This window comes from Dendrobates tinctorius, unplaced genomic scaffold (assembly GCF_039654945.1).
Source record: "Dendrobates tinctorius isolate UK_male_01 unplaced genomic scaffold, ASM3965494v1 ptg000181l, whole genome shotgun sequence".
Taxonomy (NCBI): Eukaryota; Metazoa; Chordata; class Amphibia; order Anura; family Dendrobatidae; genus Dendrobates; species Dendrobates tinctorius.
This window is the reverse complement of record NW_027361848.1, coordinates 5615725-5628426: the sequence shown is the minus strand read 5'-3', so window position 1 is coordinate 5628426 and position 12702 is coordinate 5615725. Positions and strand designations below refer to the sequence as shown.

At 41.2% G+C, this 12702-nt stretch overlaps 1 protein-coding gene across 5 annotated transcripts in view; it reads right to left on the bottom strand.

Annotated features, from left to right (window-relative positions):
• Positions 1-1298: 1298 nt before the first annotated feature.
• The window catches only part of PHF10 (PHD finger protein 10), a 357386-nt gene continuing 345982 nt past the window's right edge, over positions 1299-12702 (bottom strand). For all 5 annotated transcript variants that reach the window (XM_073551849.1, XM_073551851.1, XM_073551850.1 and 2 more), the window contains one exon: positions 1299-1531. In XM_073551849.1, coding sequence (XP_073407950.1) covers positions 1446-1531 — 86 coding nt within the window. In that variant the 3' untranslated portion in view covers positions 1299-1445. The remainder of the gene's footprint in view (positions 1532-12702) is intronic.

The following is a 12702-nucleotide window of genomic DNA, read 5'->3' as shown; positions in this document are numbered from 1 at the left end:
AATCTGCCCAGTGTCACGTTATGTGATAATAACTCTGAAATGTTTCAACAAATCCCAGTGATTTTGAGATTTTTTTTTTGTGACATATTATACTTTATGATAATGACAAATTTAGGTTGACATGTTTTGTGTACATAAGAATTTGGAAATTTGAGAAAAATGTTAAAAAATTTGCAATTTTCAAAGTTTGATTATCCCTTTAATCCAGATAGTCATGCCACAGCAAAACATTAATAAATAACATTTCCCACATGTCTGCTTTACATCAGCACCATTTGAAAAATCTTATTTTATTTTGTTAGCCTTTTAGGAGGTTTAAAAATGTAGCAGTAATTTTGTTTTTTCAAGGAAATTAACAATAAAAAATTTTTAGGGACCTATCCAGGTTTGAAGTGTCTTTGGGGATTCTCCTAATGGTATACCATTTTAAAAACAGCACTGACATTGAAAACTGCAATCAGGTAGTTTATTAACCCTTCAAGTGATTTTCAGGAATTAATGCAAAGTGGCATGACAGAAATGAAAATGTGTATTTTTACCTCCTAAATGCAGCTACCTTCTGAAGATACAGCAGCCTAGTTAGACTCTAAGGCCACTATTTAGTCGTGAATTGCCATGGCAAACATCAGGACCACATAATAATGATCTGATGGCACCAATTGGGATAAAGAGGAAGCCCCCACAGTCTGTTAACCATTTATATGATGTAGTAACTATTGACAGCAGCAACTAAGGGGTTAAACAGATTTGGACGGTGCAAACACTGATCGTGCTGATGCAGCAAGTTGTCAGCTATAGTGTACAGCCAACAGCTGCTGGATTGTCACCTGTATGGGGATGATATTCTCATATCTCGGGTCAGTTAAAAGACGTATTGGTTGTCATTAAGGAGTTAAACCATAAATCATAAATATAAATTATGTTGTATAGTACAGTCAGTGAATTCTGGGCTTTAAGCAGCTTTTGGCTAGTTTTTTTCTTTTTTTAATGGAGGAAAATAAAAAATACAACACTCAGTACTTACAACTAATTTCATCTTGATGTATGTGCACCAATTGTCAAAAACAAATTGTCACGGTTTTATATCTGATATGCAGTGAGTTCAATGTTAGCACTTCATTATCTGCCAAGAATAATGACAATCCTGGAATTTCTTAAGAGCGTTGTGAAGGCTACATGCCATCTACACACTAAGTCCTTCATTGGTATGAGGTATGTTTTGCTTTGATTTTTTTGAAAAAAAAAATCTATACCCATTTGCATTCATTTCAAGTCCTAACATGCCAGGAAAAATGGAGTACATTTTCAAAATAGTTTATTTGGTGTAAAAACATTAAAAAGTGGTACATATGTGATCTTCTCAGAGACCAAACAAGAATAGAACTGTTCTCTAGCACCATTTTGAAAGGCTTGTGCAATTATCCAGCATGTAGGAATTCATTTGTTTATCCTTCTTTACTGTTTTTGCCTCTTTTTGCTCCTTTCTTTGGCGTTGCTGGGACATTCTGACAACAGTCGCATATCCATCGACCTGCAATGAAAAAATAGATTTTTAATAAAGTAGAATTCCACATATGATTGTCCTCAACTATAATTAAAGAAGCAGCACGTTTTTTTCATCCCTGCAGCACCTTTCTGCCTATCACACTCTGCACTTCCCTTACATATAGTGTTTTCTTCTCTTCAGACTCCATCTTCAGTTTCCTCATGAACTTTTCTTCTCTTTTCTCAATTTCTGAATCTTAGGCTTCATGTAGACTAGCATATAAATTGGACGTGTGCCATCAGATTTTTTTTTAACACATTGGCCGCTGTCCACTTATATATCAGTAGCAGAGTTTATTCTTTCAGCGCTGCCTATTGTTATTTACGTATTCCAAAGGATCAAAATTATGCGGTATTATATGAACCATATTCGCGTCCTAGGGGCTATCCCTTATCATCTCGGTAAGGTCTTCAGCATATAGTCGATGACTGGCCATCTGGCTGCATGCGAACTGTGCTGGATAATGACATCCACATCAATGTGTTAAACAGACCTCACACTGACCCATGTTTATTCAATAGGGCTGTTCAGATTATTGATTTTTTTTCTCTCGACTCGACCATGTGTCGCAGTAAGTACCACTTTCTTCCGAGCCTCGGATGAGACTTTTCTATTAAAGTTTATGGATGCATTAAATAACAAAAAAAAAAATAATCCCACACTAACATCCAAGTGTCAATCGATCTTTATGGAAATATTTCTATTAAGTCCAGGAAACTGTATTTGATCGGGTACATATTTTAATGTAGATGTATAAAAACTGATCGCACGCCAACGTAAAATACAAACTGAAGAAAATCACTTGCGTTTCCTGTATGATTATTCCTTTCCTCTATAGTCTCCTGAATAAACTAATAGATTACACTGTTAAACAGGTTTTGTTTTTCCCCACAAGAACATTTAGGCTATGTGCAGAAATACTGCGGAAATGTCTGCAGCATTTCCGCAACTCCTGCCGCGGGTAAAACGCATGCACGCATGCGTTTTTCCCTCAAAAAACAAGCGTTTTGCAAGCATTTTTCGCTTGCGCATTCCAAGCGATTTCAAGAATCGCTTGGAAATGTGATTGACAGGTTGGTCACACTTGTCAAGCATAGTGCTTGACAATTGTGACCAACTTTTAACTAGTGATGCTGACTATGCAGCATCAATAGTAAAAGGATGTTAAAAATAATAAAAAAAAATAGTTATTCTCACCTTCAGATGGCCCCCGATCTGCTCTGCAGCATTCCCGGCATCTTCTGGTCCCAGTGATGCTTTGCGCGAAGGACCTGAGATGACGTCACGCATGCGAGAGCGCGATGTCATCAGCGGTCATTCGCGCAAAGCATGACTGGGACCGGAAGATGCCGGGAGCGTGGTGGGAGGCAGGAAGGACTTCAGGGGCCGCCAGAGGGTGATTATATCCCAAGAAGATAGGAGGTGCCGGACCCGGACCTGTGACACCCATCGAACCGGACTGCATCGGACCACCCCCCCGTGAGTATAATAAAAGTTATTTTTCTTATCTTGCAGGTCGAATGGTGTAAATAAGTTCTGAAAGGCGGTAGCCACATCTTATAGCGGCCAAAACAGGTGACAAGAAATGGCCACATGACAGCCTTATTTGTTAATCGACACAACACTATGTATTTTTACTCGCTTTATACCATTAATAGAATTGTGCAGCCTCAAAACAAAGTTTATCACAAGTATCCCCAGGAGAAAGAAATGGACTAAAAAGCGAAACGCGCGTTGGGATTCTTTGGATCCAGCCCGGTGCCACCCACTCGCTGTATTGGCAAGCGCTGTTCTCGGCAAAGAATTTGAGACTATTATGTCACAAGCATCATATTATCTACCTCATTGAACAAGCGTTTCTGTCTACCTTTGGTGGGTGTCTGGCACAGGTGGTCCCATATTACTGTCCTTGTGCCCTTTTTTTCTTATAGTTTTTGTACCTATGCTATATTATGTATATTTAATAAAAATACCTAACTTTAAACCACAATACTCCTTTTTCTCCTCACTGTAAAGTTTAAAAATTGCAGAATTGGCTTAAAAATAAAAAATCGGGAATATGTGCAGGGTGCTCCCGTGGTCTGCAGCAGGATTGGATGTGATCGCATCACCTAAATGATGAGGCCTGTAACTGACAGTATTCATCAAAGGCACAAACTACGATGAGCCATTCCATTCACATGACCACTGCAACCTATCATAAGTCTCACTAGTTAGATGATAAGAAAGGGACATCATTAATTCCTATCCCTGTGCAGACCACCAGAGCAACTTATACTAGAGCATATGTGCTACAGCAGGCTTGTATGCAGATTTTATTACTAGGTAGGAGACACATTAGCGTATGCTAATGACCGTGCTCTGTGCTCCAATCCTCTCGCATTCCCTCCATTGCCAGCGTCCGAAGGAAGTGCACTGCACTCGAGTGATAGAGTGCAGTGCGATGTTTCACATGCGCCCATAGACTTACTTGGTGTTGCGATCCGAATTTTGCATACTGTGTTTTTTTTCAGTCCAATGTCCATCCGATTGGAGGTGAAAAAACCTACATATGAGCGCACCATCATAAATTAACATTGGGAGGGCGTGGCCTGCATGCAGACTGTGATGGCTGCTTAGAGCCTGAGCTCCAGCATCTACCGACCGAAAGCAGCACATACCAGCTCTCCACGGCACACCCGACCAAGTAACCGCCGGCTGCCTCACATATCTGGTCTCATGATGACATGCAGTAGGACGCAGAAAAGAAGCTCCCCACCGCGGCTGCCAGATTTCTTTCCTAAGGGACAGATCGCACATGCTTCAGGGAAGATGGCGGTGGCTGCATCCCCCTCCCGGTCCTCCATGTCCTCACAAGGCACTGGAAGAGGTATGAACGCAGAGGGTGACAGGCACAGCAGCTCTACCCCGGTGACTAAAGGGGATATGAGGGAATTCTTAGCCTCCATCCGTTCCTCCCTAAAAGAGGACATGCACTCCATGCTAAAAGAAATAAGATGGGACATACGCTCCCTGGGAGAACGTACTTCACATGTTGAAAACAAAATTTCGGAATATGCTACTTCCATTAATTCCCTGGTGGACGAAAATAAAGCACTTAAACGGGAACTAGTTCATGTGCTTGACAAATTGCATGACCTGGAAGACAGATCCAGGAGAAATAATGTTCGTATATGGGGTATACCAGAAGAGGTAGCTGATGAAGACCTAGCCCCCTTCATGCATAATTTTATACAAGCTGTACTTCCCACACTGTCTCCAAGGGATCTCCTGATTGACAGGAGCCATAGAATTCCAAAACCCAGGCACATAGATCATGCTCATGCTCTGAGATACCTTAGCCCGTATCCATTTCTTCTCTACTAAGGATGCATTTATACAGCAGATGAGGAAACCTCCTGAATTACCTACTGAACTAAACAATCTGCAGGTATTCCCAGATCTATCGGCAGCAACTTTAGCCAAAAGACGGGAATACGCTTATATATGCAAGACCTTCAGAGATGGCAACATTAAGTATAAATGGGGATTTAATCCTGTAAAATTGATCATTATATATGGAGGTTACACGGTGACATGTTCATCTCCTAAACAAGCAGAAGATAAGCTGACAAGTTGGAAGATTCCATTGACACCTAGACAGCCGCCTGCAGGGGAGAAAAGAATTGTTCCAGACTGGACTCCGGCTTGAAATGAGGGAAGGGTCGTGGTCGGGATGACCGAAGCTCGCTGACGGGTCCTTTCTCTGTTTGGACTCCTGGACTGTGACTACTTTGCCCTTTGCAGATTTTGATTCTGCGCCACATCAGACATATGTCCGTCATTACCCAATGTCCGCCAGGATTCCGGTTCATGGTTATGTGTTACAATTTTTTCCTTTTTTCTCTTTTTATTTGTCGATGCTTTTTTTGTTTTTTCAGGCGCGTCCACTTTGGTAGCTTAAGTGTGATGGAATATATGCTTATAGGATATAATTATGTGACAGCCGATATATACCCCTCTGAGGCAAAATCAATTTATACATTTATGCAAAAGTATTTCACCCACGCTTACAATCATGAGTGTGCAGTTCTTATCGTTAAATGTTAAAGGGCTAAACGCCCCTGGTAAACGATCAATGTTGTGGAGGGAAGTAAGGAAATCTCAGGCTGACATCGTTTGTCTGCAGGAGACACATTTGCTAGAGAAGGATAATTGTAGGGTTCACCATCCTCATTTCCCACATATATTTTTCGCCAATAACTCTATTAAGGCGGGGGTGTGTATTATGGTGAAGCATACAGTGGCCTTTAAATGCATGCGGAGATATGCAGACTCGGCAGGTAGATTTCTGATTCTTTTATGCACCCTTAATGGTGAACCTCACACCATTACGGCCGTTTATGCTCCTAATGAGGGACAACATTCTTTTCTGAGGAAAGTATTCAAAAAAATTTCCGAATTGGAACAAGGGGGAAAAATAGTATGTGGGGATTTTAATCTCCCTATGGATAGAAATTTGTATTGGTCACAAGGAAAACGGCGAAGTCGGAGGGAGCTAAGATTGCTAGCACATGAATATCACTATTACGATTTCTGGAGAAACTCCCATGCGAATGAAAGGGACTATACATTCTATTCCTTCCGACATCATACATACAGCAGGATAGATCATTTCTTGATAGACAGTGCTGCCCTCCGGAGGTGTATGTCTGCAGTCATAGGCCTAATCACATCATGGTCTGACCATGCGCCTATTTCTCTACAACTAGCACTCTCTCATCAGGTTAGCTCTGCCTTCAGGTGGCGATTGAATAAGTAGTTATTACTGAATGATGGGGTAGTTGCAAAGGTTAAATCTGAACTGAAGCATTATTTCCAGACAAATGATTCCAAAGAGATCACTGATAAGACTCTATGGGCCGCTCATAAAGCGGTGATTAGGGGAATTTTACTACAACAGGCGTCTTTCTTAAAATGTAAAAGGGAAAAAAGCAGAAATGACCTTATATCCCGCTTATACCATTTAGGCTATGTCCACATGTATGCAGAAAACTTCTGCATAAAAACAGGACTCCTTCCCAGAAAACGTGCTTTTTTCCCCTGCGCGTTTTTGCCGCGATTTTTGCTTGTTTTTGACGCAATTTTTTTTGTATGTCCCCAAACACATAGGAAATAGCCAGAAATGCCGCATTTACCGCGAAATTAATGAGCATGCTGTTTTTTGCGGTAAAAAAACGCATCGATATGCACAAAAAGAGCAAAATGCATTAAAATGAATGGGAAGCTTCTTATTTGCGTTTTTCCCGCGGATTTTTTGGTAAATCCGCGGGAAAAACGCGAAAAAAACGCTGTGTGCGAACACAGCCTTAGAGTCCACAAATAAGTCTTAGGCTGGGTTCACACGTAGCGGAACTCTCGCGGAAATTACCGCGAGAGTTCCGGAATTCCATTCCGCGGGAAAATCGCATTTTAAATTCCCGCGATTTTACCACGGAAAAACTAGCATTTTGCAAGCGTAATTAGCTTGCAAAATGCTAGCGTTCTCCAAGCGATCTGTAGCATCGCTTGGAGAACTGATTGACAGGTTGGTCACACTCGTCAAACATAGTGTTTGACAAGTGTGACCAACTTTTACTACTGAGGCCGCCTATGCAGCATCAGTAGTAAAAGATAAAATGTAAAAAAATAATAAAAAAATTAAAAATGGTGTTATTCTTACCTTCCGACGTCCTGCGCAGCCTTCCCGCCTCTCTCCACGCTCCCGTTTCCAGTAATCCTTTGCGAAAATGCCAGCGATGACGTCCGTTCTCGCGGGATCGCGACGTCTCGCGGTTATTCGCGATGATGTCGCGCGAATGACCGTGAGACTTCGCGATCCCGCGAGAACGGACGTCATCGCGGGCATTTTCGCAAAGGATTACTGGGAACGGGAGCGTGCAGAGAGGCGGGAAGGCTGCGCGGGACGTCGGAAGGTGAGAATAACTATTTTTTATTTTAAATTCTATTTTTTACAGGGATATGGTACCCAAAGCCCGGAGGACAGTCTCCTCTCCTCCGGACCGTGGGTACCATCCGCAATTGTTCTGCTTACTTTTCGCATGGTGTACACAGCCACATGCGGAAAATAAGCAGAACAATGCATTCCTATGGGTGCAGGATCGCCGCGATTCCGCAAAATTAATGAGCATGCTGCGTTTTTTACAGCGATGCAATTCTGCCGCGGTAAAAACCGCAGCATTAGCACAGCATTGCGGAATCCCATAGGAATGCATGTTATGCTTATTTTTCGCGTTTTCCCGGCAAAATCGCGCAGTTAAAACCGCCGCGGAAACGCGAAAAAAACGCCACGTGTGAACTCAGCCTAATCCTTCTCTTGCGGTTTCAAAAGAAATTTTCCAGATTAGATTTAAACTGCATGAAACTTTCCTGTATATATATATATATATATATATATATATATATATATGCTCATAATCTAAAGAAATTCAAAACTAAATTATATGCCACAGGTGATAGGGCGGGTGCCCTGCTAGCTCGTAGAGTTCGTCATAGGGAAGTGAAATCTAAAGTGGAATATTTAGTGGATTCTGAGGGATGGCTTGTTAGAAATCCAACTGAAATTGTAGAAGTATTTTCCAAATACTATACCCATCTTTATAATTTAAAAGACGATACATCTACTCCGCAACCTGATCAACAAGAGTTAGACAAATATCTTCAGTCAATTAATTTGCCCCATATTTCCCCAGATCAATTAACGCTTTTGAATGCCCCTTTCACTGAGGAAGAAGTTCAATTCTCTATAAACCATACTAAACGATATGGGGCCCCTGGTCCAGATGGATTCTCAAATGTCTATTACCGATATTTTCAACAAGATTTGATTCCCTTTCTATTACGTCTATTTACAGCGTGGAGAGAAATGGGCAAAGTGTCTACGCCCGGGTTGGAGGCTATGATCACTACCCTCCCTAAACTGGGGAAGTCCCCCACGGTCCCAGGCAATTTTAGACCTATATCACTTTTGAACTGTGATGTCAAGCTATTCACAAAGATTTGAAATTAATTATTCCATCACTGATCTCACCGGACCAGGTAGGGTTCGTGGTTGGACAAGAAGAAAAAGATGGTACAAGGAGAATGCTGGATTTGGGGATATTTACGGGCTGTCTTGACTAAATTTGGCTTTGTGGATCCCATTTTCTAAGCAATTAGTTCTATGTATTCGACTCCCTGTGCTAGGGTACTGTCGTCGGGTTTCTTGTCTGGAATCTTCCGAATAACAAACGGAACACGACAAGGCTGCCCCCTATCCCCCATTATACGTTGGCTGAGTGCATAAGATCAGATTCCAATATCTCAAGGATCACAGTGGGACCGGTAACACACAAAGTGGGACTTTATGCGGATGATGTCATAATCTCGTGTGTGAATATTGGGCCATCGTTCTCAGCTGTCATGTCCGTGCTGGAGAAATTTGGCAAAAGATCATATTACAAACTAAACCCTACGAAATCCTTGATATATCCAGTTGCAGTCCCAGATGCACTGCGCAGATCTTTTGAGAATAGATTCCCCTTTAAGTGGATGCCAGACGGTATCCCATACTTAGGAATTACACTAACAAGCTCCCAAAATGTAGTGGATAATAACTTCTCTAATCTAGCTAAAACTATTAAATCAGAGTTAGATAAACTTCATAATATTATGACCTCATGGATAGCGAAAATCAATATCTTTAAAATGATAATACTTCCCCATATTATCTATTTCTTTAGGTGCATCCCTTTTAAAATCCCTAATAGGATTATCCTGTTGCTTCAACGAATGGCCAATCCCTATATCTGGGCACATAAAAAGCCAAAGATAGCGAGTAACCGGTTATATTATCCATATGATCTTGGAGGGATGGGCATGCCGAACCTCTTGGCATATCACAGAGCATCTGTTCAAACTGGACTCAGGGACTGGTGGCATATGGACAGGGACCATAGATGGCTTCAAATTGAAATATTGTATGCTAAAAGGAACTCTCCTCGCCTAGTTTTGGAAGCTGAGGCTATTAAGATTAGCCGGTATACACCAGGTTAGCCAACAATGGTAGCCGCATTACAGCATTGGAGGAAATTAGCCCCGTCCTTAATTAAAATCCCACTAAGTATTGTGTCTCTGAGAGCTCTTGAGGCACATATTCCACATGTAGACTTACAAGTCTGGATAACGGCGGGGATTAGGAACCTTCAGGACTTGATGGGGAGCTCGGGGATTCTGCCCTTTGATCAGTTAGCATCCAAACACCCAGGTATACGCATATATTTCTATCAATACTTACAAATACGCCATCTTTTGTCATCTTCACTGGAATCACTCTTTTAACTCCAAATTAGATGGCAGAGCTAATGGATATTTCTTAATACCAGAATCTGGCCCAAAAGGAGTGTCCATCATATCTAGGGCTCTGAATGATCCTGATTTGGATATAAAACTTCCTTATATGTATCTCTAGGATCGTTCACTGGGTATATCCCTGGAGCCGGGGGCCTGGAGGGATGCTCTGGGAGAGGTGTTACGGGTCTCATCATGTCTTAATCATCTTGAACTGAAAAAAATTCACCTTCGTTGGTATATGTTTCCGGTACAAGTGGCACACTTTGGCCCAGACCAATACCCATTATGTTGGAGGAGATGTGGGCTTCGGGGGACACTAGAACACATGTGATGGGACTGTCCAGCTCTGAATAATCTATGGAAGGGTATTGCCAGATTAATACTAGAAGTCCTTGGGTTAGGCCAGACACTGTCTCCTAGCCTGGTAATTTTACATATTGGAACAGAGGGGTTTCCGCATATGATTAGGGGAGCCTGATCTCACATACTGATAGCAGTTAGATTGCTAGTGGCGGCTAAATGGAAATGTACTACAGTTCCGTCCATTACAGAAGTAGTTGAAAAAATTAACTTTCACTGTTAGCATGAATTAGCCCTTAGGCCTCTTTCACACATCAGTTTTTTGCCGTCAGGCGCGATCCGGCTTTTTTTTGTAAAACCGGATCCGGCAAAATGCAATGCCAGATCCAGTTTTTCCCCATTGACTTGCATTAGCGCCGGATCGCGCCGGATGGCATTGCGTTTCATCCGGTTTTTGCCGGATCTGGCTACTTGTCTCATTCCGGCGTCTGGAAAAAACGGCTACTGTAACGTTTTTTGTCTCCGGCGAAAAAGCCGGAAGCGCCGGATCCGGCGCTTCCAGCTTTTTGCTACAATGAAAGTCTATGGGCGCCGGAATGCGACGGATCCAGCCACCGGATCCGTTTTTTTAAGTCTGCGCATGCTCAGATCCAATTGGCCAGCCCCCAGGAAACAGATATAACCTGCTAGACGGATCCAGCAAAAAAACGGATCCGTTTCTACAGTTCTCCAAAATTTATGCCGGATCCGTTTTTCTAAAAATAGCCGGATCCTGCCTGACGGCAAAAAACTGATGTGTGAAAGTAGCCTAACACAAACCGCCTCTGCAAAAAAGACTAAGCGTATATGGGATCCCTGGCTGCAAAGCCGGTATTCAAATGTGTTGAGGTCATGTGATGTATAACATAGGTTTGAAGACTGGTTCTACTGTTTTAAAGTGTGGGGTTTGGGTCCTACCTTTGAAATACGTCTGATGGCAAGAGACTTATCACACTATCATACCGGGAGATAAGCCTGAGTTTTTTGTTTTTTTTTTCTTTTTCTCCTGTGTTAATGCAAGACATTTACTTTATGTTAATGCTTATGTCTTCTACAGTCATGTTATGTGCTAATGTTGTAGCACTGTTTTTTATGTCAATCTTTGTTGTCATGTTTAAATACCAATAAATATGATTGGAAAAAAAAATGGTCCAAATAAATTAACGTTGGTCCAAATGCAATCCGATTTTTTTTTTTTATTGGATTGCATTCATCCGATTTTAATCACAAGTGGGAGCGAGCCCTTACAAAGCCAGCCCTCCCACTTGTAAATGTTCTTAATAAGTTTGATTACCATGTTATACAATACACTCTATTATTGTAAATTGAAGTTTCATAACAGTTTTAAAAGTTTATACTTTTAACCCCTTAGTGACGGAGCCAATTTGGTACTTAACCCCTTCATGACCCATCCTATTTTGACCTTAATGACCTGGCCATTTTTTGCAATTCTGACCAGTGTCCCTTTATGAGGTAATAACTCTGGAATGCTTCAACGGATTCTAGCGATTCTGAGATTGTTTTTTCGTGACATGTTGGGCTTCATGTTAGTGGTAAATTTAGGTCGATAATTTTTGCATTTATTTGTGAAAAAAATCAGAAATTTGGCAAAAATTTTGCAATTTTCAAATTTTGAATTTTTATTCTGTTAAACCAGAGAGTTATGTGACACAAAATAGTTACTAAATAACATTTCCCACATGTCTACATTACATCAGCACAATTTTGGAACCAAATTTTTTTTTTGTTAGGAAGTTATAAGGGTTAAAAGTTGACCAGCGATTTCTCATTTTTACAACAAAATTTACAAAACCATTTTTTTTAGGGACCACCTCACATTTGAAGTCACTTTGAGGGGTCTATATGGCAGAAAATACCCAAAAGTGACACCATTCTAATAACTGCACCCCTCAAGCTACTCAAAACTACATTCAAGAAGATTATTAAACCTTCAGGTGCTTCACAGGAACTAAAGCAACGTAGAAGGAAAAAATGGACATTTTAATTTTTCCAACAAAAATTTTCTTTCAGCATCAATTTTTCCATTTTCACATAGGTAACAGGATAAAATGGATCCTAAAATTTGTTGGGCAATTTCTCCTGAGTACACCGATACCTCATATGTGGTCATAAACCACTGTTTGGGCGCACTGCAGGGCTCAGTAGAGAAAGGAGCGCCATTTGACTTTTTGAATGGAAAATATGCTGGAATATTTAGCGGTTGCCATGTTGCATTTGGAGAGCCCCTGTGCGCCTAAACATTGGAGCTTCCCCACAAGTGAACCCATTTTGGAAAATAGACTCTCCAAGGAACTTATCTGTATGCATAATGAGCAATTTGAACACCCAGATGCTTCACAAATTGATCCGTAAAAAAAAAAAAAGTACTTTTTTTTCACAAAAATTTTCTTTTAGCCTCAGTTGTTTCATTTTCACATGGGCAACAG